Source organism: Crocodylus porosus, unplaced genomic scaffold, assembly GCF_001723895.1.
Source record: "Crocodylus porosus isolate Cpor-Errol unplaced genomic scaffold, CroPor_comp1, whole genome shotgun sequence".
In the NCBI taxonomy this organism is placed as follows: Eukaryota; Metazoa; Chordata; order Crocodylia; family Crocodylidae; genus Crocodylus; species Crocodylus porosus.
The window spans coordinates 10,169,652-10,193,033 of record NW_017728915.1 but is presented as its reverse complement, the minus strand read 5'-3'; the positions used below and the strand labels follow the sequence as shown (position 1 = coordinate 10,193,033).

Below are 23,382 nucleotides of genomic sequence, written 5' to 3'. Positions count from 1 at the left end.
AGGGCAGCCTTTGCCCACCAACAGCTCTAACCCTGGCCAGAGTACACAGCTTCATGGAGGAGCTGCAGCTGCCTGAGTACTGTTTGGCTTTGCTGCAGGTACTACTTGGCCACCTGCAGGTGGCTTCTTATCGCACCAGACATGTAGAGTGGGTAGAGGGTGGCTGGGAGCTGGAGCCCCACACACTAGGGCAGGAGCCACTTGGCTTCAGCTTCCCTCTGCCTGGCTGGGTGTGTGGTGCACAGCATGCATCCCCACAACTGCCACCATTTCCCCATGCTACCTCATGCCTGGAGCACTGCAGCAGGGGCAGGTGGAGGAGCTGCTGGAGGCAGGGGGAGCCAAACAGTAACTGGGCAGCTGTAGGCACACCAGGAGCCACCCCACCAGGCTATTTGATGTGCTTTAAAGGGCATGGACCTAAGCCCATCATGGGAATTGTAAGCCTCCCTGAATAAGGGAGGGCACTAGGGACAGAAAGCTGTGCACATTGGCTGGGGCCGGCGCCATTGGCAGGCACAGGCAGGAGTGTGGCATGGGTAGGAGCACAGCCTGGGTTCGGCCCCATGTGGAGCACTGCAGGGCCAGCCATGGGCCTGATGTAATCAATTGTTAGGCACCTGCTCACAGGCCAGATTAAATCAGTTTGTGGGTCAGATCAAGCCTGCAGGCTGTATTTTGCCCACCCCTGTTCTAAATCATGTAAAATATCTGTGAGTACAAAACTAAATGAATTAACTCTTGCTTGAACTGAAATATTTTTCAAAACTTGTCATATTTGGTATTACTGCGGAAATACAGATGTTAGTGGGTATGTCTACATGAGATGCTTTACTCAAGATGAGAACAAATTTATGCACACTTAAGTGTCACTGTCTACACATGTAGATGCTTACTGTGCAGTAATTTGCTGTAATTGTAGGTAAATTTGCTACCTGTAAATACAAGTAGCAAATTTACTTATGATTTGTTACTGCACCTTAAGGCAGCCAACAGTGTGTAGACAGTCAACAGTGAGCAAACTTGCTGCCAGGCCAGGCAGCAGGTTGTGGGAGATTGCCTCCTGCCCCTGGAAGCTGCCTTCTGCCAGGACAGGCTGCCTTCTGCCAGAGCTAAGGCGTGGATAATGTCCCCATGCAGCAGGAAGCTCCATGGCCTCGCTCCTCATTTGCAGAGCAGGGGCTGGGGACAGGCTCCCCAGTCCACAATCATAGAGCTGAAGCTGGGAACAGGTCCCAGCCCTGTGCCCCGATGTGGTGATCAAGGTGTGGGACTTAGAAAGAGCTGCAGGGTGGGGCAGGTCCTAGCCCCCTGTCCTGATCTGCTGGTTGCCCCATCAGTGGATTGGGGCAGTGGGCTGGGACCTGCCCCTCCCCTGCTACTCTTTCCAAGCTGCCTGCCCCCAGTTGAGGTGCTGAGGCCAGGAGCTCCCTGTTGCTGGGGCAGGAGGACATTGTCTCTGCCCTGGCTTCAGTGGCAGAGCCTGCCCCAGCAGCAGGCAGCTCCTGGGGGCAGGGAGCAATCTCCCAGCTCCTGCAAAGAGACAGCTATCTCCTGGCCCTATGTTCCCTGCCAGTCTCTGAGCTGGCACCTAGCTGAAGCCTAGTGCTTCCCCTGGCTCTTACAGGGAGCCATTGCAGGGCTGGAGGAGGCAGGGGTAGCAGATCTGTTCCCGCCTCCCAGCATGTGGAAGCTTTCCTGGGGTGAATTTACTGTAGAGTAAGCTACTATAGATTAATCCCACCCTGCAACATTTGCATGTGTAGATACACCCAGTGATAATATAGTAAGCTAAGGAATTCTAGTCAAGTTCTGTTGGGGTGGTGCTGTGCTATGTGTTGAAGAGAACCTTAAGATTGTAAAACAGCTTCTACTTTACCAAATTTTATTCCTAATATCTGCAGTTGTATTTTGTCTCTTCTGTTTTTGTCATGTCACATGCTTTGCTTTGTTTTTTCCCTATAGGATACTGTGACTTGGACGTGGCAGGGCTATTCCTTGTAAGTTTAAAACTTTTAACCTGTAATGACTTAACCTCCCCTGCTATAGCTGTGAGTTGCTAGTAGAGGACTGATGAACCAGGACAAGTTTCTATCCCTGCTTTAGGTGAAGGTGTGTGAAAGACTGATTGAGGGGCAGGGCTGTCCTTAGGGGGGGCCAGTTGGGGCAACTGACCCCTCCCCATGCTTTGGGGGGCCCACAGAGCCAGGCAGAGCAGCTGCAGCAACTCGGCACCACTACCACCAGCTTCACATCCAGCTGCTTGGCATCCCCCCGCCACCGAATCTGCCACCAGCTTCTTTGCATCTGGGGCATGCAGGGGTGGGGCACCTCACAGGTTGATTTGCCTCCGGCCCTGCAGCTTGCTCAGGTCATCTCTGGAGGAGGGGGGAGGGCAGGAACATGAAGCTTGGAATGGATAAGGAAATGGGGGGGTGGAAAGGAAATGGAGATGCGGGAAGGATGGTGAAATGAAGGAAGTCAGCTACTGAAGGATAAAATAAAAAGAAGTAAAAAACCTTGTTAAAGACATAAAGATGAAGTCAATTAAAGAAGGTCTTATGTTTTAATTGAATGGGATTTGGGATTGAGTGTGGGGGTGCTGGTCATGCATCGTGGCTGGGAGGAGGGAGTGGTGAGGGAAGGTGCTTGTAAAGGGGATTGCTGCCCCTGCCCCATAAGGGAAGCCCCAGTTAATGGGGGACCCAGTTGGGCCCCTCCCTTTTTTTTCTCCCCCTCCTCCATCCCCCCAGAGCCAACTCCTGGATGCATGCGTGTACCCTGTGATCTGGCTAGTTGGCATGTGCTCTGCAGGCTGTTTGCATATGGTTGCACCCCTGGGGGTAGGAGGAGGAGTTGGCATGGTGCCAGAACATGCCTCCCCTGTGGCAGTAAAATTCAGGGGGTGGAAACTTTGTCCACACAGAATAGGCAGCTCCTCTGTGGAAAGTGACTACACATTAGTGGAACGTGAGCTGGGTAACAAAGAGCAGAGGGAAACCTGTCCTGGAGTGGCATAACTTTTAAGCTGCCTAAAGTGTGCTTAAAACTAGTTTCAGATGTTAATGTGTGGACAGCCCAGGGGTTAAGAGTAGGGAAGTGCAAAATGGGCCGTATTCAGGACTTGGATTCGGCCCAATTCAGGGGACAGTGATTTGATTTGTTGATTTGGATCACTGTCCTGATTCGATTTGGCCGAATCCGAAGATTCCCAATTCGGAGAATCTGTGATTTGGCTATAGACACAGCTTTAAATGTTTTTTCTACATACCTCGAGGTATCGGGCGTGGGTTGTTAACACTGACGTGGTGGAACATCACTTCAGTACTTCTGGTCCACTCCAGTTCCACTGCTGAGCACACAGCACCACCCGCGCCCCCCCCCCCCCCGCACTCCTCTGGTTCAGCAACCAGCTGCAGGGGGGTCCCGGGTACACGGGGGGACAGTCCCCCGTGCACTCTGCAGTGGACCCAGAAGTGGACTGGAAGTGCTTCTGGTCCCCTTCCAGGTCCTCCACCAAGTGCACTGGGGACCCCCCATGCTTCCCAGGGACGTTCTATCTGCCCTACCATCTTGGTGTTCACAAGCTGCCTTGTACCTTGAGGTATGTAGAAAAAACATTTAAAGCTGTGTTTGAAGCATCAAATCTCTCTGAATCTCTCCAAATCAATTCAGAGGGTTCCAACTGTATTCGGAGAGATTAAAGGGTTTCCTGATTCGATTCGGATTCAGAGATTCAGCTGCTGAATCAATGCCAAATCGAATCAGCGACTGAAGCTTTGCGCAGCCCTAGTTAAGAGCTGTAGGCTTCACCTAAAATTAATATGTAACGAGGCCCTTACTTTTCCTTTCTTGTGTATTTTCCTTTTTGACATGTGTTGTACTTTAGCAGACTTGGATAAGAATTTCTTACTGTTCTATTTCCTGTCTCTTTGAGATCATCAACATTGAAAAACCACAGGCATGAGCAATTTCCTGAGTAGTATTTATTTTCATCTTTTCTGCATGTCATTTTATCCTTCAGCATATTGACATCTGTATCTGACTTAAGGATTCACCCCTAGATGTAATAGGAGAAAAGATCAGATTTAGCAGGAATTAGCAAAGAAAAGGACAAGATAGGGAGGATTCCTGGAGAAAGGAAGAGGTCATACAATGTAGCTTGTATGAAGCATAAGGAATGTGCTGAAGTAGAGTTTGAGAGTAGAAGATAAGGGGAAGCAGGACAAGGATGCAGAGGAGAAGAGATGAGAACAGATGTGGAGGTGGGTTTAAAATGAGTAGACCCTTGAATGAAATATGAAGCTCTGAATAATGTCTGCCTTCTTTCTCAGTCTGGATATAGGACCACGAAGTCTAAATCAATGTCCCCTAATTGTAACAGGCAGCATCAATATGCTCCTAGTGCTGTTTTACAAAGTATTGCCACGCAAGTCTGAAAAGCTCTTGGCTCTGATCCTAATTTCACCTACTGTTTTTTGTATTGTTTTATGTCCTATGTATTATGGGGCTAGGGCTATGTGCTCTAAATCAAAGTTTGGGTGGATTTTTGTATTTCACTTTACTCAAGAGAGAGATTTATTTAGCTCCCCAACTCTGTCCCTCTAATCCTCTTGAAAAAAAAATCTTCCCAAACAGGATTAATTCCACTCAAGGATGGAATTGACTTTATTATTCTCTAGTTAAAGCTGTCTCACTTAGCTTTAAAGTAATGACACAATGCACATGCTTGCAGTCAGATGTGGAAGTAGTTATGTGCATCTCATTTCCCAATTTCCCGTACCATGTTAAAACTATATGGACTGCCTAAACACATTGCCATTTCCTTATTATGACAATATTTGTATGGTGCTGTTGTTGAACAAAATGCCTGTCAAATCTCTACACCTGGGAGGGACATGGGTATTAGCACCACTTTTGCATCTGAGATAATTTGGAGATATAAAACACCTTGACATCCTCAATGACCTTAGGGCAGAGATTAGGACTAAAGATTTCCTGTTTGTCATGCTACTAGTCTTCGCTTCTGAGACATTCATAGAGATTAAGGTCAGAAGGAGAACTTAGCATCCAGTCTGACTTGCTGTAGAAGACATGCCTCATTAGCCAGTAAATCCTATATTTTAAGGCAAATAATTTGTCTTTTAGTGAATCCTGTCATCCAGAAAAGTATTTCATCATCTTTCTCCATCTTTTGAGATATTTTTACGTCCATGGGGTCTTCACTTTGTGATTTAAACAACCAACAGGTGCTACCAAGATGCAAAATAATTTCATTTTATAGAGAGAATGGTGAATGTGTGTGTGAGTAACAGGGTGTATATATCTTTGTGTATACATGTACATATATATACATATGTAAGCTGTACACCTCTGCAGCCCTGGAAAATTGCCACATCTCTGCCCTAATTATCTTGATGGATTTACTGAAAATTTGATACTAAATTTAATAGGAGTAAGTAATAAATAGGTTATCTTTTTCATAGTACTGTATGGCAGAAGTCCAAAAAATGCCAGTGCAGGGTGTGGAGATGTTGTCAAAATAGCATATTATTTACAAATCAGCTGAAAATAGATTAAATGACTTAAGTTTTTTATGATTTTTTTATTCCCATCCCCAGCAAACAACTTTGTGCTATGACTATGTGCCAGCCATTCACAAGAGTAGAAGTTGAGGTAAGAACTGTGGTGATTTTGCTACCTTTTGTTGGTTGGTTTAGATAAATTTATTATTTCCAGCATCTTTTCCCAGTACCTAACGTTGAGCAAACATTGTTTTTAGCAACAAGCATAGCAAATTAAGAGGGTGTGAAATGAGTCATATTCAATTTGGATTCAGATATGGCTCAAATTGGGGGGCAGTGATTCGATTTGTTGATTTGGATCCCTGTCCCAATTGGATTCAGCCAAATCCGAATCTGAAGATTCGATACTAATTAGGAGAATGAGTGATTCGGCCATAGACACAACTTTAAATGTTTTTTCTACATACCTTGAGGTACCAGGCATCTCAGCATGAATGCTGAGATGGTGGGGTGAATGGAGTGTCCTACAGGAGTGCGGGGGGGCTTCCCACGTGCTCGGCAGTAGAACCAGAAGTGAACTAGAAGTACTGAGCGTGCAGGGGACCCCCTCCCTTCCCACACCCCAGGTGCCCCCCCCCCAACCTAAGAGACACCAATTGCCGAGCCAGTGGGGGGAGGGGAGGGGTTCCCCTCACTGTGGCAGACCCTGAAATGTTCCAAGCACACTGGGGAATCCCCTTCGCTCCCGTGGAACATTTCATCCAACCCACCATCTCAGCGTTCACAAGCTGCCTGGTACCTTGAGGTATGTAGAAAAAACATTTAAAGCTGTGTCTATATCCATATCATCAAATCTCTCCGAATCGATTCAGAGGGTTCCAGTTTGATTCAGAGATATTAAAGGGTCTTCTGATTTGATTCAGGTTTGGCTGCCGAATCGGGCCGAATCTCTGCTGAATTGAATGAGTGACCAAAGCTTTACACAGCCCTATAGCAAATGGTTTAACATGTTAGCTTATGCTTCAGGGAAACTTTGTGGGTATGGATTTACCCCTGCTGATAGTGCTGACATTTGTTAACCTGACAAGAGCCCATATGTGAAAGTGGTTATGAGAGATTGCAATTCCATTTTTACAGTTTTATGGTACAAAATGACTGGTATCACGCAGTTGGCAAATATTTGGATTGACTGTTCCTCTGAAGATGGAGCAGGCTGAGTGAAAAAGTAACATTTTCTACCCTTCCAAAGTTGAATGTTAAATGTATTGACATACACTGCTATGTTTACACTAATGGTTTTTCACAGCTGAGAGCTAGCTACTTCTACAGAACTTGATCATTAGATTAAATGTTTGTTCTTAGAAAAGCTGGGCTGGACCTAATGAATTTGTTAACTTTGTTAACAGTAAGAAATAACAGGCCAGTATAAATATGGGTATATCTGGTAAGGATAAAAATGCATGCCTATTTAAAAACTTGAGGTAAACAATAACTTATTTCTCAGCATAGATTTAATAACTGGATGCAGTAGTATGGATATTAAAGTTTAATTGCTTTGCCAAAGGATTCTGTGCTTAGTAACATGCTAGGCAGTATTAACAAAGAGCAAAGCTAAACTGTGTTTGTCTAATAATAAGACAGAGTTGTTTTGGAGGATAGAAAGGTTTCTCCTCCCTCTCATTTCTTCATTTGTAAAATTCAATGCTTAGCCCTAGCTCTTCCCTACCAATGGTACAACTTGCTGAGGTTTGTTCTTGTCAATAAGAAGTGCAGTATGCTCTGTGCCATAATCCAAACAAATTCGTCTCTGTGTAGTCTTTTAGAGAGTACATTGCATATATTTGCATATGCATATTTACTCTCCTCTCACTTGGGTTTGTTACAAGAGTAATGTATGACACAAGTATATCTATATAAAATTACTGAAAATGGGGAGCAGTTACAACAAGCAAGTGTAGCTTGGGTTGCAAGAGTTTAAATCTATCCCAACTGTAATAAAACAAATACATCCTCAAGTACCAATCAGTAAAATAAAATTAGACTGAATTTTAGACAGAAGAGAGAGTGTAAACTAAAATAGACCAGACAAACTAGAGTTCATGGAGCATGAACAAACACGCTCCATTCACAAGGTTCTTGAATAGCGATGCATCACTAAAAATGATTCAGTATACATCCATGAAGTTTTCTGTATATTGGACATGGCACAGTTAAGGTGAATGTGATTGGTGGCTGGTTTACAAAAGTAGCACATGGCAAGTAGTGTAGGAGGGAACATGCCAAAAATGGGTCAAGAAGTCACTTTCATCATCTGAGGGGAATTTAAAGAATTTAATTTTGCAGGGCTGGAAGTTCCCTCTGTCAGGCTTAGGAATTTTGGACATGCGGGGCATATGTATTAATCATCAACTAAAAAAACAGTTTTGCTACCTCCTAATCATCAGACAACATGAAATCAAGTTCTCCTCCCTAGCTTGTGGCCAACCACATTGGCAAGTCAGATGAAGAGGGTTTCAGAAACAGTCATCAGCTTTGGTCACTGGCAAGTCAGAAGAAGCAGAGAGGTAGTTATAGCTGATGAAAAATAAGCTTGATCTTGCATAACAAGACATGGAACTCAAGTTATACAACAATAACATGGAAGACCCCAAGGATGGCTTATGTAGACCAACAGTGTCAGGAATGAATATTCTTGGTTTGTTCTAGTAGTGTTTTTACTTCATCCCAGTCCAGTTCTTAGTCCCAGTGATGACCCGTATTGTCAGCTGCTAACAGTAAATGGCACTTATGTTCTACTGCATTGGTCCAAGGCGGGCAATAATTAATGCCATCAGTAACAGATGGAAGAAAGTTAATAATGGGGGGGGGCTTCAGAATAAAGTGGACATATATTCATAGCAGGAATTGAAATCTAGGACTTCTGGTGCCAAAGTATAGTATTCTGTTACTTTTCTTCCATTTGGTAGAAAACTTTAGGTGTCATCAGCATACTTTGGTAACCAGGAAGTAAGAGGGTACTACAATGCACAGGCATCAGAAAGGGGACAACTAACTTGTATATACTAAGGAGATAGATCATTTCACAGCAAAACTCTTCTTTATTTACAATATCTCAAAATACAAATAACTATGTAAATGACATGATTCAGGAGATTTAACAACCTATATGAACTTTCTATACAAGCATCTTATTCATATCATCCTCTATTTTACTTTTAAAAAGTAATTGGTTATCCAGAACCTGTTACCATTCATGTGTTTATTCTGTTTACCAACTTTGGAATTTGAACATGTTACTTCATCCCATTTATAAAGTTATTTTCCTCTTTTTTTTTTTTTTTTACATTCATTAGCAGTTGTTTGCCATGCCTCTAATTCTGAATGTTGTTTTTCACCAAGTGAGTAATAACATACTGAGACAAACATTTTTACAAACTAACTACAGCATTGATGTGTTTCCAGTAACTTAACAGAGGTTTTATTTAAGTTGTGTCTAATACCAGGAGCTTATGTATTAAGGGCACTAATATTTCAGAAATATATCATTGGGTCTGTGAGATCAAAATGTTATCAGAGTCCAGCTTTTAATGAAGTGTATATTTAGCCCATTCTCCTTTTGCGTTCTGCTTTTTTATTGAAACAGCTACAACAAATCTTACCAAGCTTTGTTTTAACTGTGGAAAAAATCTAATAGTCTGTGTCATAGTTTCTCAACCTGTGGTACATGTACCCCTGGGGTACGCAAGACACAAGCAGGGGGTACGTGGGTACCCCAACACTTTCTCTCTCTCGCCCTCTTTTCCTCAAAACCATGGCTCCGCACATTGCGCAGCATTTTAAATTCCCCAGTAATAATTTGGTTCATCCCTCCTAACTTTGGCCAACACCACCTCTAGCCCAGGTACATACTTGAGTTGTGCACCCCGGTGTAAAAGGTGGTAACCCTACCCACACCAGATCAGACATCTGTCATATCACAGCCTTTTTCCAACATATGGCACACATTAGTCTGTAAATATAAAATCCCCTGAAAAATTGAGTGTTGGGATCCTTCTGAAATTTTTCAGAAGTTAGGGGGTACTTGCTACTTAAAAGATTGAGAAACACCGATCTATGTAATGGCTTCTTGGGGGGAAAAAAAACCACTCTGTTTTTAGGGCTGTGGAGACCTCTAGTGGCTGTTGCTTTAATTGCAGGAATGACGATTTTAACTTTTTGTTTACATAAAGTTTATCCATAGCAGAGGTGCCAAGTATGTGTGGGCACAAGGACCCTGGGACCCTCGAGAAGAGGGATGTCACCTAAAATTCATAAAGTTTTCCACATGTCCATCATCTTAGCTGCCTTCCCCTCTCCCCCTCCCCCTGCAAAAATAAGTCAGCATCTGTGATTCATAGGATTCTGTCAGTAAGGCGTTAGTTACTACACGGATTTACAGAATCAATTGTATCTTTCAGTTTCTGCCTGTCCACGTTCCTACTGAGGAAGAGAAGAAGGATCCTGTTCTTTTTGCCAACAGAGTCCGTAACAACATGGCTACGTATGTCTGTAAAATAACACTCCAGCACAACAAAAAAGTTTGCATATAAATATTGGGCACCGATTCAAAAATATGTTAAATAGTTTAGGGATTTAAAATAATCCAAGGAGTCGTAGGTCATTTCAGAACCATAGGACAATTATTTGAATCTTACAATTAGCTCTAAGGGGTATAAAGGGTTCTGTAACCAGGTTTTCCTATTTGGTTAAGCACATAGTAATCAAATTGTAATCAGTAATCAAGCTGCTGTAAATTGTTGACTCCTTCATACAAGATTGACAGATTTCTCTGCTGTGGTTATTGGGTGAATATGATTGAGAGCAGAATCCCAAATATTTCTTTTGATGCTTTTGTACTATTTCTGGATTGAATCTGATTATACATGTGAACAGAATATTCCAGTAACCAGCTTTCCATAATGAAAATCTTGGCATTTACAAATCGTTAAATCCAGCATTTGAGGGCATGATGAGAAGAGAAAAAAATCCATTTAAAAATTGCTTTGTTAATATTTTTGTATGTTCTGCTACACTCAGTACCCTGAATGTACCAACTACGGACCACACTTTTGAAGACTGCAGACTAATGATTTCAGCAGGACAGCTGACCTTACCTATGGATGCTGGGCTGGTAGAATTCACCAAAATTAGCAAGAAGTTAAAGTAAGAAAGGTTTTGCTTCTTGTAGTTCGTTAATTATTGCAGAGCTGTACAACATAGTGGTGTCAGGTTCTCCAGCTATTAGCCCTGTTACACTAGCGTGTCAAGATATGTCTATGCTGCATCCCAGTGCTCTTGAGGACGGAGAGTCCAAGTCTGCCCTGCCCACCTGGTACCCCTTGTGTGAGCCAAACTCAGAAATATGCCAGAGACTTCCCCTGCAAGCACTCTCAAGCACACTGGACAAAGAGGTTTCAAGAGTGGCTGAGGAAGATAGACCCAAAGTATCTTCACCACCACATTTCTGAGTTTGGGATGTGTATGGGAGCATCTGTCTCTGAGTGCTATTGACACAGTGTAGAAATACCCAGAGTGCCTCGGGGTCCTTAATGTACCCTCCCAGCACCCCACTATACAAGTGAGAAATTGCTGTGTGTCATATTGAAAGTCTGTCAAAGAGCAGAGGATTGAACGCAGCTTCCTCCAACCCTAAACTAATGTCCTAGCCACTGGCCTACTTTTGGGGTGGAATGCTTTAACTTTTGCCAACTAAACAAGATAGTTTCTAGATTGTATTAATATCAAAACTTTACCTGAATGTTAGTTACAGATTTTCTCTCTTCCATTTGGAAAGTTAGTATGTTAATGCTTTGAAATTGAAGTAGTGAAGGATAATTGGATTCAAAATGCTGCCTTAGTGCTCGTACTAGATACTGTATTGAGATAGCAGTTACCCTGACAAAAAAAGATTGTGTTCAAGTGCCATGTAGCCATGATGGCTCAAGAAATATGCAAGTGTAGCAGAAAGCCCCCTTTGTATATTTCCTTTCTGGCCTGGGTGTGGCAAGGCTTGGAGCAAGCCAGAAGGCTGAAGTGGCTTTCTGTAGGAGAAACCTAGAAACTACATCTGCATATCAATTAAGATCAGTGTCACCTAAAGAAAACAAAAGAACTCAAATATGCACTTCAAAGACTGTAAATATCCTGTGCTAACCTAACTCACTTACTGCCCCCAGTAGCCTTTGATCCTTACTAACTCACATTGCATTTTTATATACTTCTTACAGTGTATTTTCATATTTCATCTGTCATCTATATACCATGGCATTTTGCATTTTATATTTTATACTTCTAAACTCTTAAGGAATGTACTCCCTGTAGAATGAAGTTACACCCTGAACCATTGCTAAAACTAAAATTTGTAATTGTAAAGTGATAAAATCTGTTGAGTGAATGATGATCATCAGTAGACAATAGCCTAGCCAAAGGAACTCCATTTTAAGCTAATCAAGCTAAAGAACTGATTCCTGGAACTGAGCACGCACCCTATGGACTATTCCTGTAACCCACAACAATATAGCTATTAAGGCAACAAGTCAAGAGTGCGCTCCCAAAACTTCAGGTACCAGCAGCCAAAGACCCTTGTGACTAACACCTGTCAGGTATTACTCAAGACCCATATGGGACAGTGACCTCTGGATTGGGTAGCCAAGGTGATGCTGGGGGATCACACAAGTCTGCCAGAAAAGGATAGAAGGCAGGGAAGCATGACCCTCAGTGGTGCCCTCTCATCCAGCACCTGACCTGCCAAGACAGAAGGACAAGCAAGCGACCCCATTCTGGAGAAGACATTGCCTTGAAGGAAGCTGACCATCAACAGCAGAATTCAGGGCCTTGGATAGGTAGATATACTGACACCAGTGCTCACTATCACCTAGAGCATCCACTAGACACTATACTACAGGAATTTGAATGAGTGAGTGTATGTGTGTGTGTGTGTGTGTGTGTATATATGCTAAGGTGAGCAGTACCACCCATAACTCAAAGTTTGCATTTATGATTTTATTGGTAACTTCACAGGCCATCCAATAAACTAGAATTTATTATGATCCTGTGAGTTGGTCCTTTGTAGCCAACACAAGACGCAAGGATTTCTGTGGGTGATCTCTTACTGGACCAGCTGCATGGATGAGAGAGACTTAGAAAAGGTCTTAAATACAAAAGCTCTCAAAATCCATTCCTTTGTGTTCAAAAGCTTGTCTAAGTCTATCCCAATCAGGCAGTTGGTCCATGAAAAGATATTTTCCCTGAAAAGGGATGATATTTGTAGGGTGGAAGGCTAATTCCATTTTAGTTTGAATCATCAGATCGGAAGCACGGTATTTTCAATGGCTTTCTTACTCTAATCCAGAGGTTGGCAGCATTTTTGGTCAGAGTGCCAAAATACCTGAGACCTTGACTTATAAGATGTTGGTATGCCAGTGGTGAATGGCAGGGGAGCCATGAGGGGCCTGATCCTTGTTGTGGCAGCGCAGCCTTGGCTTTCCAGAGGTGCAAGCACCAAAATGTTTTTGCATGCCATGGCATGCATTCAGGAGTTAGTCTACCCCTGCTCTATGCAGTGTTCTATTTAGAAAACTGCACATTACTCTATTGCTGATAAAATTCTACCTATTGTAAGATTTGTTGCAGGTGAATTAATTATGTGCCCCTTTTTTTTTATAGTCTAAAATGGGATCATATCAGGGACCAGTTGGATACATATGCTGCTATTGCAGGTGCCTCCAAAGGTGGAAGAATTGGAATTGAGGAGTTTGCAGACTACCTGAAGCTGCCTGTTTCAGATGTTCTCAGAGAGCTGTTCCTACTTTTTGATAGGGTAAGTATTTATTGCATTGGAGGATATGGGAATATGTTGCTAACATTCAATTTAAAATGTTGGCAGGGGAAATGGGCATCACAATGGACTCTTATTTTCAGTCTGAGCAGAGAGGCTATGGGTATGTTTAGTCTCATATAAAACTTTCCAGTAATGTTTTGGTTGTGGCTATCCTAGATGACGGCCAAGGTCCACTGAGAGATCTCACTGGGAATCTTGTATTGCTGATGGCCATACAGCCTTTACCTGGATGAAGAACTTTAGTGTCTCATATTCTCAGTGCAGGACTAAACTCAATGACAAGGTCAAAGGCATACCAGGCAGGGACAGTGGAGATATAGATACAGTGCCAATAACCTAAACTGCATGCCTTCAGAGTTAGAATTTAGGCTAACCTTGACTATAGGTTGTTCCAGTGTTGTCGTACTTATACTGCAAATGCTGTACTTAAAGATCTCCCAGGAAATGTTGAAATATCTGCAGTATGGTTTTCAGTCCCTATAAAACAATTTTACATCAAAGAAAATGCATCTGATTTTGCAAAATAAAAGAAGAAAACTGGTTCTGGGGAGATAAAAATTTTGTGGCTTGTTAGAAACTGTGGGCAGCTGCTCACACCTGAGGGAATTCAGGCAATTTAAAAGCTCTAAGAGACATGCACAGGCATGGCAAGTTCTAATCTTAGACATATAAACTCTAGTCTGCCTACACCCAGTACGGACTCATTTACAGCTGTCAGAGGGAGCAGGATTTTCTGCTCTCACCTGGATAATCTCCCAATAACTTTGAACCACTGACATGTTCCTTGCTAAAGCTTTACTAGGTGGAGGAGGTGGTGGTGGAGGGGACCTTGTACGTGGCCTTGGGGGTCTGCTAGGAGGCGGTGGACAAGGAGCAGGGAATCTTGGAGGGCTTGTTGGAGGACTTGTGAACTTCATCAGTGAAGCAGCAGCTCAGTATACTCCAGAGCCACCTCCACCTCCTCGCAGCCATTTTATGAATGCGGAAGCCGGCGAGAGTGAAGAGGTCAGTCAGTTTCGTCGACTCTTTGCCCAGCTAGCTGGAGATGACATGGAGGTCTGTGCCACAGAGCTAATGAATATACTGAACAAGGTTGTTGCTAGGCATCAAGACCTGAAAACAGAGGGCTTCAGCCTGGACACTTGCCGGAGCATGGTGGCAGTCATGGACAGTGACACAACAGGCAAACTGGACTTTGAGGAATTCAAGTATCTGTGGAACAACATCAAGAAGTGGCAATGTGTTTACAAACAGTTTGACACTGACCAGTCAGGGACTGTTCGGAGAGTTCAGATGCCCGATGCCTTGAAGGCTGCAGGATTTCAGCTGAATGAACAGCTTTACCAGTTGATCATTCATAGATACTCAGATGAGAATGGGAATATGGATTTCAATAATTTTATCAGCTGCCTGGTGCGGCTAGATGCCATGTTCCGTGCCTTCAAGTCCCTGGATCGAGATGGAAATGGACAGATCAAAATGAACATTGAAGAGTGGCTGCAGATGACGATGTACTCCTAAGAGAGAACATTGAAATGAGCCATCACTTGATCTGCATTCTGCAGATTTCGACTTTGGCCTCTGTTGACTAACCATAGCTTTTTTCCTTGTTTTCACAGCACTTATCTGTATGCCAGACTAAGTTTTATTGCTATCAGAGTACATAAGTCTTTTATTTATGTGTCATAATTTTTATATGTTTATAATTGCATATTTTGCTGGAAACAGAAAATATTTCCATCCTGCCAGATATTGCTACCAAATACACGTGAACTAACTTTCTAATTTGTAAGAAGTTTATTTGTAGGAAGGAAGAGTGATTTGTGTGAGTGATTTGTGTTTTTATGATAATGAAAATCCATTGATTATTAGCAATAAATTGCTGCCTCATTATTTCCTGCTGGAATGAAACATGATTCCTAGGAACCTCATGGTAGTGTTTTTTTCCTGAAGCCTTGTAATGAATATTTATATCATAAATATATATCAAATGCGTAGTACAGTGAGCCAGTCAGCCTGATTTTTATCTCCACTGAAACTGAATTTTACCAGAATTAATATGACCCACACTCTCTCCAACTAGGTTATTTCCATTCCTGTTAGGGGAAAGATTCTTGCCCTTGAGTTAGAAGACAAGAAACAGCATGAACTGTTGGTGTGTTTCTTCAGTTCAGAGTGTCTTTAGCTGTTTTAAAACAGAATTTTTTTTACATAGGCGTTGCCTGTTTAACATTTGCCAGCTCTTGTTATCTTGTACTGCCTGGAAACAGGCAAGATTTCTCTATTGGGTTTTGCCATGCTACAGAAAAAAAATCTGTGCATGTGTTAGCTGAATGAAATGGGAAAAATGAGTTGAACATGCTGGCTAATGTACATGGCCCATTTTCTATCTCTGATTACAAAAATTCACATTTCTACCCCTTCTGAGGAAAGACCGTAAGCAGCTAATTTGAAAACAACAGTATAGCAGTAGGACTTCTGATGATGAACTGGAGTAAGTTTTGGTTTATTATAAGTAGCTGTGCAAATCACTGAGGTCACATCACTAGATGACATGACTTTGCTATGTGGGACCCAAAATTATTTAAATCACTAATTCAGTTTTTTTGCCCTGTACAGTATATATTGCAGGCTGAAACACAGCGACTTAAAAATATTGTAATTTGTCCAGATTGATAGAATAGACTAATTCCATAAAAATGGCATGTGTTTTTTTTTCTATAAATCATACATCTGAGTATCCTGCTGTTACCTTGGGAAGCATGATGGCTAGAAGTTAGAAGACGGAGTATGAGAGAGTACACCTTTTATTGCCACATTGCTTTTTGCTTTAGGCCAATCAGATCTCAAGTATGGGAAGGGGCAGGAAAGAAAATACAACAAACAACCTTTTGCATGATCATCTTATGAAAGTAAGGCAGGTAATGGCAAGTCTTCTCTTGATGAATCCAGCAGGAGCTTCTCTCTGTTGCAACATACGTGACTAATAATGATTTACCTTTGACAAGCATGAAACATTTTTTTCGAGCTAGAAATAACAAGGACGATTTTCCCTTTGGCTATAGCACCTTCATATAATACACAATACAGGTACAATGGGACCTTAAACTTCCCACCCAGTGCCACATGCATGTCTGCCAATGAAATGGTTCTACCCTGTAATATAATTCTAAGGAGATCATGTGTGTTGGTAAAAGATTCACTTTCCCTCATGTCCAAGATAACCATGGATGTATTTTCACTCATGCCTGTAATCCAAATATGGAAAATGCTTTTTGAATATAGAATACTATATGTTGAAAATGGCAGCATCAGTGGAATGAAAAAGTTTGGTTTAAAAGCAGGACAGATGAAATTTGATTTATTTTGCATCTGTTAAATGTCATAATTTGCTATTTACGCATTTGAGGTTTGGTGCAAAAGTCTGCTTTAGGAACAGTTTAGGTAAAGAGTTTCTGCTTTCTACCATGACATGCAAAATTAAATCTCTGATGTAAAAAAGAAGGTTACTAATTTGTACTTGTTGCCAATGAAGCTGACTGTTACTATCCAAATGCACCTTTTCTTCTTGGCCCTTTCCTGGTCAGCAGCCATCTTTTATTTTTGGCTCCTTTTAGTTTCCTAAACAATAATTTTCCTGTTTCTCCTGTCACCAACAAAACGCCAAAACACCTGGAAATTATACAGCATCATGGGGGTTAGTATGACAAAGTCACAAGAAAAAAAATTAATTGTATTACATACACTTCAAATGGTTAGAATCAGATGTTTCTAATTGCAAAGAATTTTAATTCTTGTATGTTTGCACATGGCTGAAAATAATTTATGACCTATTAACACTGTCGTTTACCATTAATTAAAGCATTAATCCCTTTATGAACCATTTTTATGAACCATTTCTGATTCCATTTTTTTCAACTTGGTCTATATTTACTTTAAAATAGATTTACAGTATTTTCCTTTCCATAACCTGACAGTCCTTTCGTTCATACTCTTCACCTTTGAATCTTTCTTAAATCAACTTTAAAAATAACCAAGTCATACTGAAGTTAAACTTATTCCATTATAAACTTCTGGAAATAATAGGTACAGTGAAATTGCAAGCAGTTCTTTACTTGCTGATATATAGTCCTGTGTGCAGTAAGACTATTTAGAGGACCTCTGATGAATAATTAAATTAATAATAGCATCATTCTGAATGATTGTAGACCAAAATTGCAAATATAAAATAGAACCTTATCTTTTAATTTCAGTATCTCTATAGTTTAGCTCATGATATAGAACACAAAACCTACTTCAGACCATGGTAATGAAAGGGAACTAACTTCTTGACTATTTTGTGTTTGCTGAAAACTTCCAGGAAACAATTAGCTTGAAAAAGCAATACTCTTACTGTTTTGATTCCCTGTTCAAAGGCATTGCATTGGTCTTCAAAGGATGGCAAATGCCAGAAGTATATTGACTGTTGCATTTATTTTGAGGAAGTCCCCTTTTTGATACTGAAAAATAATTTCAGTTGATAACCTGCTAATAAACCCGTGTATTCTGAGTTGGTAATCCTTTTGTGACCTGGCACTTAAAAATTGAATTTTGGTTCCTATTTTGTATCTGCAGAAACAGTTTCCCAAACTACACTATTGAAGATCTTTTTTTTTTTTTTTTATATCATACAAATTTACTATTTTTATTTTTTCTGAAAAAAACATTAAACTAAGCTTTATTACATACTATATAGCTGAATTATACAATGGGCCTTTTAATTTCAACTATTTCTATCTGCCTTGTTGGTTACAGAATGGAGATGGCACTATAGATTTCAGAGAATATGTGATTGGTTTGTCTGTTATTTGTAACCCTGCCAACACAGAAGAGACTATTCAGATGGCATTTAAGGTAAGTTCGATTTAGCACAGGACTGGAAACCTGACAAATCAAGACTGACTGTAAATCTGTTGTCTTCTAAATCCAAACATGAATTTATAGATTCAATCTGTCATGCAAATGTGAGTAATGCTATCAAACCAATTGACATTTAGAGGAGAAAAAGAAAGAAGCTGTCAATCTCGGAGAACTCTTCAGAAACCACAATGGTGCTAAGGAATCCACTGAAAACTGGCTAACTACAAGAATGAGTCAGCAGTAACTGCATTTTTTTCCAAAGTGTTTTTTGCCGATGTTCTAGGGTAGCAAATGAAGGGTTGGGCACAAAAGCAAGTTAACATAAGGTGGTACCCCAAGGTTATTTGGTGGTATCTTATTTGTGTGCCCGAAGACTGAGTGATACAGAGGTTTATAGTCCACTATGGCTTTACTGTATCAGCTCTACCTTGTTTTAGCTGTTCTCAAAACCAAATGATATTGCTGAGCAAGGCTGGTAAATCCAAACATGGTTATCAAGCCGTTTTGTCTGTTGTTTTTTAAGATCAAGGTTCCAGCGTCCGTCTGTTACGGCTGCAGTTCAGCTGTTTACGTATTAGCAGTACACTGGAACTTGACGTACTTTCACCCTGAACAGGATTCTCATAAGAAATACCTGTGTTCACTCAAAAAGAGCCAGTATTTTTTTCCGTGTTTAAATTGTTATATCTATTGCTTCTGTATTTTAAGAGAGTATTCCAGCAAATTAGCTCCTTCAGCCATGTTCCAGTAACTAAGCTGTACTTCTCAGAGTTGTTCTGTTGCTCAAGATTGTCTGAAACAAAACTAAAACAACACTTTGTCTTTGGTTTTCAAACCAAAGCAATTAGCAATAGTCTATTAACAGTTGCATTTACTTTAAAGTACATAATTGGGAGATTATTACTGTTCTCAGTAGAAAATACTCTGTTCTCTTTACTAAGGACCTATTTTGACTGCAGTGCGTTTTCTTCTGTTGGCTTCCACTGAAGACAGTTTAATTTGCAGTGGTCCCACCTAGACGCCATGATGTTATCCATGGCAACCTTTTTTGCAGGATTAAAGCCATTCTTCCTTTAATTTCTGACTCTAATGCATTTCCCAGGTGGGTGATTTTAGTGTAGCTCTTCAGCACAATCATGCCAGAAAGAATGGAACAGTCCTTTTGCATAACCATCCACACCACCCAAAGTCAGTGAAATTCCTTGTAAATGACACATCACCCTGTCATTTGTGCATGCATGGCTTTGGGGATTTTTTGTTTTGTTTTTTGCAAGTTCAGCAGGTCTCATAAAGGCATTTCACTTGGAAAAAGTAACAAGACTAGTGCCCCTGGGAGCACATTTTGGTGCGAGAAATGGAACATGTTTATAGAGTGTTACTTCCATTTTCAATGTAGCTCTTTTTGATGAGAAACACAAAAGTCTAGGCCCTTTTTTTTTTTTTTTTTGAAGAAGCTAATTCAGTGGTATTTTCCATTAAAGGTTGCTGAATGCATTCTCCAGTAGACCAGGCTTAAATCCAGTTTAGGCATTTGTCCACCATGCATCTTTTTGAAAATCCAGTATTTTCATGCAACTGTCTCACCTTATCCTACAGGAAAAATGGGGTTCATTATTTGTGATAGAAACTGGTGGAAAACAGTACCACCCAGGGACCTGTTAAGTCCTACTGCAGCACTATTCAAATAAATATGCAGTAGCTATTCAGTGAGTATAAACTCGGTATAGCTTTTATTCATCTTGTCAGTCAGATGATCAGACTGGTCAACAGCAGGGTTAAACACAAATCTAAAGTATATTTTAATTCTACATACTCACTCTCTCTCTCTCCCTCTCTCTCTCTCTCTCTCTCTCTATCTCTCAGTGCTTGTATCAGGCATACTTCATAGCATATTACTAATTGCTGATTAACTATATTTAGTCTTTACGTATATTGGACCCAGTTTTGGTTGTATCTTTCTACCTGCTTTCCTCATGATTAATTAACTCCCCTACGCATGTATGGTTTCAGGCTTGGTCATACCACCCTATATGCAGGCTGTACTAATTCCATCTATCTCCAGATATTCTTGAATAGATCCCAGATGTTCTGCTATATGCTGCTACATTTCGCAGAACTTCAGGCCTCCAAACTTTTAACTCTTCCTGTCTGCCTTCCTGTTTACAGATAGTAGGACTCTAGTCTTGTCAAATCACCATGACAATCACTGTGCCATTCTTGAATGGCAAGGACCATCTTGTAGGTTCTCAAAGGCTGATTTTATTTGAAAGTACTGAACTTTCACACAGGGACACTACCACAAGGGTGTTTCTATAAATCTGTTTTCTCTTTCTCTCTCCCACCGTCTTCAGCTTTTTGACATGGATGATGATGGCATTATAACAGAAGATGAGTTTGCTTGTATTCTCCAGTCATCTTTGGGAGTGCCTGACCTTGATGTATCTAAACTTTTCAAGGAAATAGATGCAGATGAAACTAGAAAACTCTCCTATAGTAAGTATTTACATAAAACTAATACACCTGCTGTCAACACAGAGCTTTAAGATTGATACTCTAAAATGTATTGATTTCTGATTTTTTGAGGATTATAGGCCACTCTTACATTGTTAAAAGCAGGAATATATATGTTGGAGCATGGACCAAAGAGATGTATTAATATATTTCTCATTAAGAGAACATGCAGTCTCACTGTCATTGGTTTCTATACCTTCTGCATCAATATAACAGCTGAGCTTCTTATAGAAAGATCGCCACCAAAAGCAGCCAAAGGACTAACTTCTTCTATCCTAACCTTGAATAATCACAGCAATATTCATTTATTTTTCTCTTCCCCTTCCACTTCTGTTCTACTTTAGTTGTGGGTTTTATGGGAAACTGATCCAGCAGGTTTTACACTTTTGTTTTTTAAAGTAATGCAGTTTCTGGTCATTATAACTGCCATAGTAGGCTCGTTACAGATGCAGGTCTTATGATTTACATTAAGTATTAACGACTGTAGTAATATAAGTAGCAATTCCAACATCATGTGTTCTGGACAATGTTGCACTTGCTTCTGAAGCATCTTGTCGTTGACCATTGTCAGTGATAAAATAAAGTCTTGTGCGTTATTCCTGCCAAACAGTATGTTTTACAGTGTCTGTCTCTATTTTCAGATGAATTTAAAGACTTCGCACTCAAGCATCCAGAATATGCCAAATTATTTACTACATACCTCGAACTACAGAGGTGCCAGTTAGAAGCATCAGAGGAAGATAGCTATCAGTCCTCAGAAGTAAAACATACACCAGTTGCAAAGAGTAAAACCCCAGTGTCAGAAACAGCCCCAGTTGCAAGAAACCAAATCTGTCCAGAAGGCTATGAAAGTGACAACTTGAGCACCTCAGACAAAAAAGATGACTGAGTATAAACATGCTGATAACTTTGCACTTACATTGAAAGAAATGATTTTTAAGATTTTTTTTTTTTCTATTGAGCATTTTGGGTTTTGTTTACGATTTTTTTACTGTTACCTTAATGTCAGTTTATGGGGGTTTTTAAATGTGTTGTGTTCTGACACAGTTTTGTGGGTAAAAAGATTCCCACCTAGGTATATTTTATAATAATACCAGATCAAAGTAAAATAAATACTGTAGCCACTTGATCCCTGGTATCAGTATCTCAGGACTAAAAATGTTGCCTGCTGTGTTCCAAGTAAGCTTACTGACTACTGAGGAGGAAAAGTAACCTTTTTGAAAGATAAGGAAGTACCTGAAGAACTGTAAACCATAGAACATTTCAGTAAAAATGCCAGTCTCTTTTTGCTTACACCCAAGCCCATTACTGAAGTTTCAAAATAATATCAGATATAAAAATCCAAGACAAATTAGTGCCAAAGCTGCTATTGCTTATCAGCTGTCCTGGGACCTTCCTTAACCTGCTGTGAAAGTTCAAATAACTTTATAATATATGGCGATTCACAGACTGGAATCAACAAAGCCTACTAAAGATAGAATAGACTGTATTTGAAACCATGAAAATTTAATTAGGGTTTAAAGTTAGCAGATAATTATTTGAATGGGAAAGTGAAAAAAAACCCCAGTCCTTTTTAAATAATGACTCAAATTCTATATGAGAAAATACCAGGTAAATAAGAAAACATTTATTTCTAATGGACACTAGACTTCAATGAATATTTTAGTGAAAATTCTCTCAATAGAGGATCACAACTACCTTCTGGCAAGCTTTACCTTGCCAGATAAACATTATCTGCATTGTCAAGCCACGGTTCCCATAGTTAGAACCCCACTGTAAAATATGTTTTTAGAAATGGCACTTGCATTACTATGCCATTACTTACTGTGCTTGTTTGGCATTTGAGTCAGGCCCACTGAAGTCGATGGATAGATTTCAGTTGATTTCAGAATGCTTTGCCTCAAACCCTTATTCTGCATATGTGGTTTTAAGAACCAGTCTTTTTGCCTCTGTATCTTTACTGTCATAAATCTGTAATAGGTTTATATTCTGAAACCTAAACCTTTGAAAGAGTTACTTGCATAACTACTTTGATTCCAAGGGGGAAATGGTAAGAAAATACCTGCTAGGAGATGAACAAGAGGTTTAGGAATATAATCTGAAAAGTCTGGACTGTGTAGTGCAAACATCAACAAAAGACATGTCCTGCTAATTAAATGTTCAGGAGCAGTAGTGACTTCTGACTTTTGGACAACTGATTGCAATGTCCTATTTATGGTGCATTAATATGTTTAATTTTCCCTGTTTATTTCTGGAATACTGTAATTTGCCAATATTATGTATCCTTTAAATAAATATTTTTTTAAAAGAGTGTTATTTGTATATGATCTTTTGAGGTCCCTTCCAGCCTTACATCTCTATAACAATCTATGACATACTATATTATTAGTGGAGAAAGGACATGCTGACTACTGTTAAAACTGATCTACTGGGCACTTCCAGGAAGTCATCCATTTAAATGTTTTAGCATGATATAGGATCGTATAAGTTGAAACTGACATTCTTAGTGCTTTTACATACTATAGGCTAGAGAGATAGGATAGGGTCACTTCTTTCCCAGGTAGTGGA

The 23,382-nt window shown here is 40.5% G+C and overlaps 2 protein-coding genes across 2 annotated transcripts in view; both read left to right on the top strand.

Annotated features, from left to right (window-relative positions):
- Positions 1–23,126, top strand: part of LPCAT2 (lysophosphatidylcholine acyltransferase 2) — a 49,766-nt gene extending 26,640 nt beyond the window's left edge. Inside the window, exons 7-14 of the mRNA XM_019535698.1 lie at positions 1,966–2,000; positions 5,622–5,676; positions 9,983–10,065; positions 10,602–10,727; positions 13,230–13,383; positions 18,199–18,297; positions 20,655–20,796; positions 21,456–23,126. Coding sequence (XP_019391243.1) covers positions 1,966–2,000; positions 5,622–5,676; positions 9,983–10,065; positions 10,602–10,727; positions 13,230–13,383; positions 18,199–18,297; positions 20,655–20,796; positions 21,456–21,703 — 942 coding nt within the window. The 3' untranslated portion in view covers positions 21,704–23,126. The remainder of the gene's footprint in view (positions 1–1,965; positions 2,001–5,621; positions 5,677–9,982; positions 10,066–10,601; positions 10,728–13,229; positions 13,384–18,198; positions 18,298–20,654; positions 20,797–21,455) is intronic.
- Positions 13,430–15,297, top strand: CAPNS2 (calpain small subunit 2). Its single transcript, XM_019535699.1, has one exon. It carries the CDS (start codon positions 14,182–14,184, stop codon positions 14,923–14,925), a length of 744 nt encoding a protein of 247 aa, XP_019391244.1. The 5' UTR covers positions 13,430–14,181; the 3' UTR covers positions 14,926–15,297.
- Positions 23,127–23,382: the final 256 nt, after the last annotated feature.

What these genes read in the sequence shown, in the direction of transcription:
- CAPNS2 (XM_019535699.1), top strand. Translation starts at nt 14,182, where the DNA reads ATGTTCCTTGCTAAAGCTTTACTAGGTGGAGGAGGTGGTGGTGGAGGG.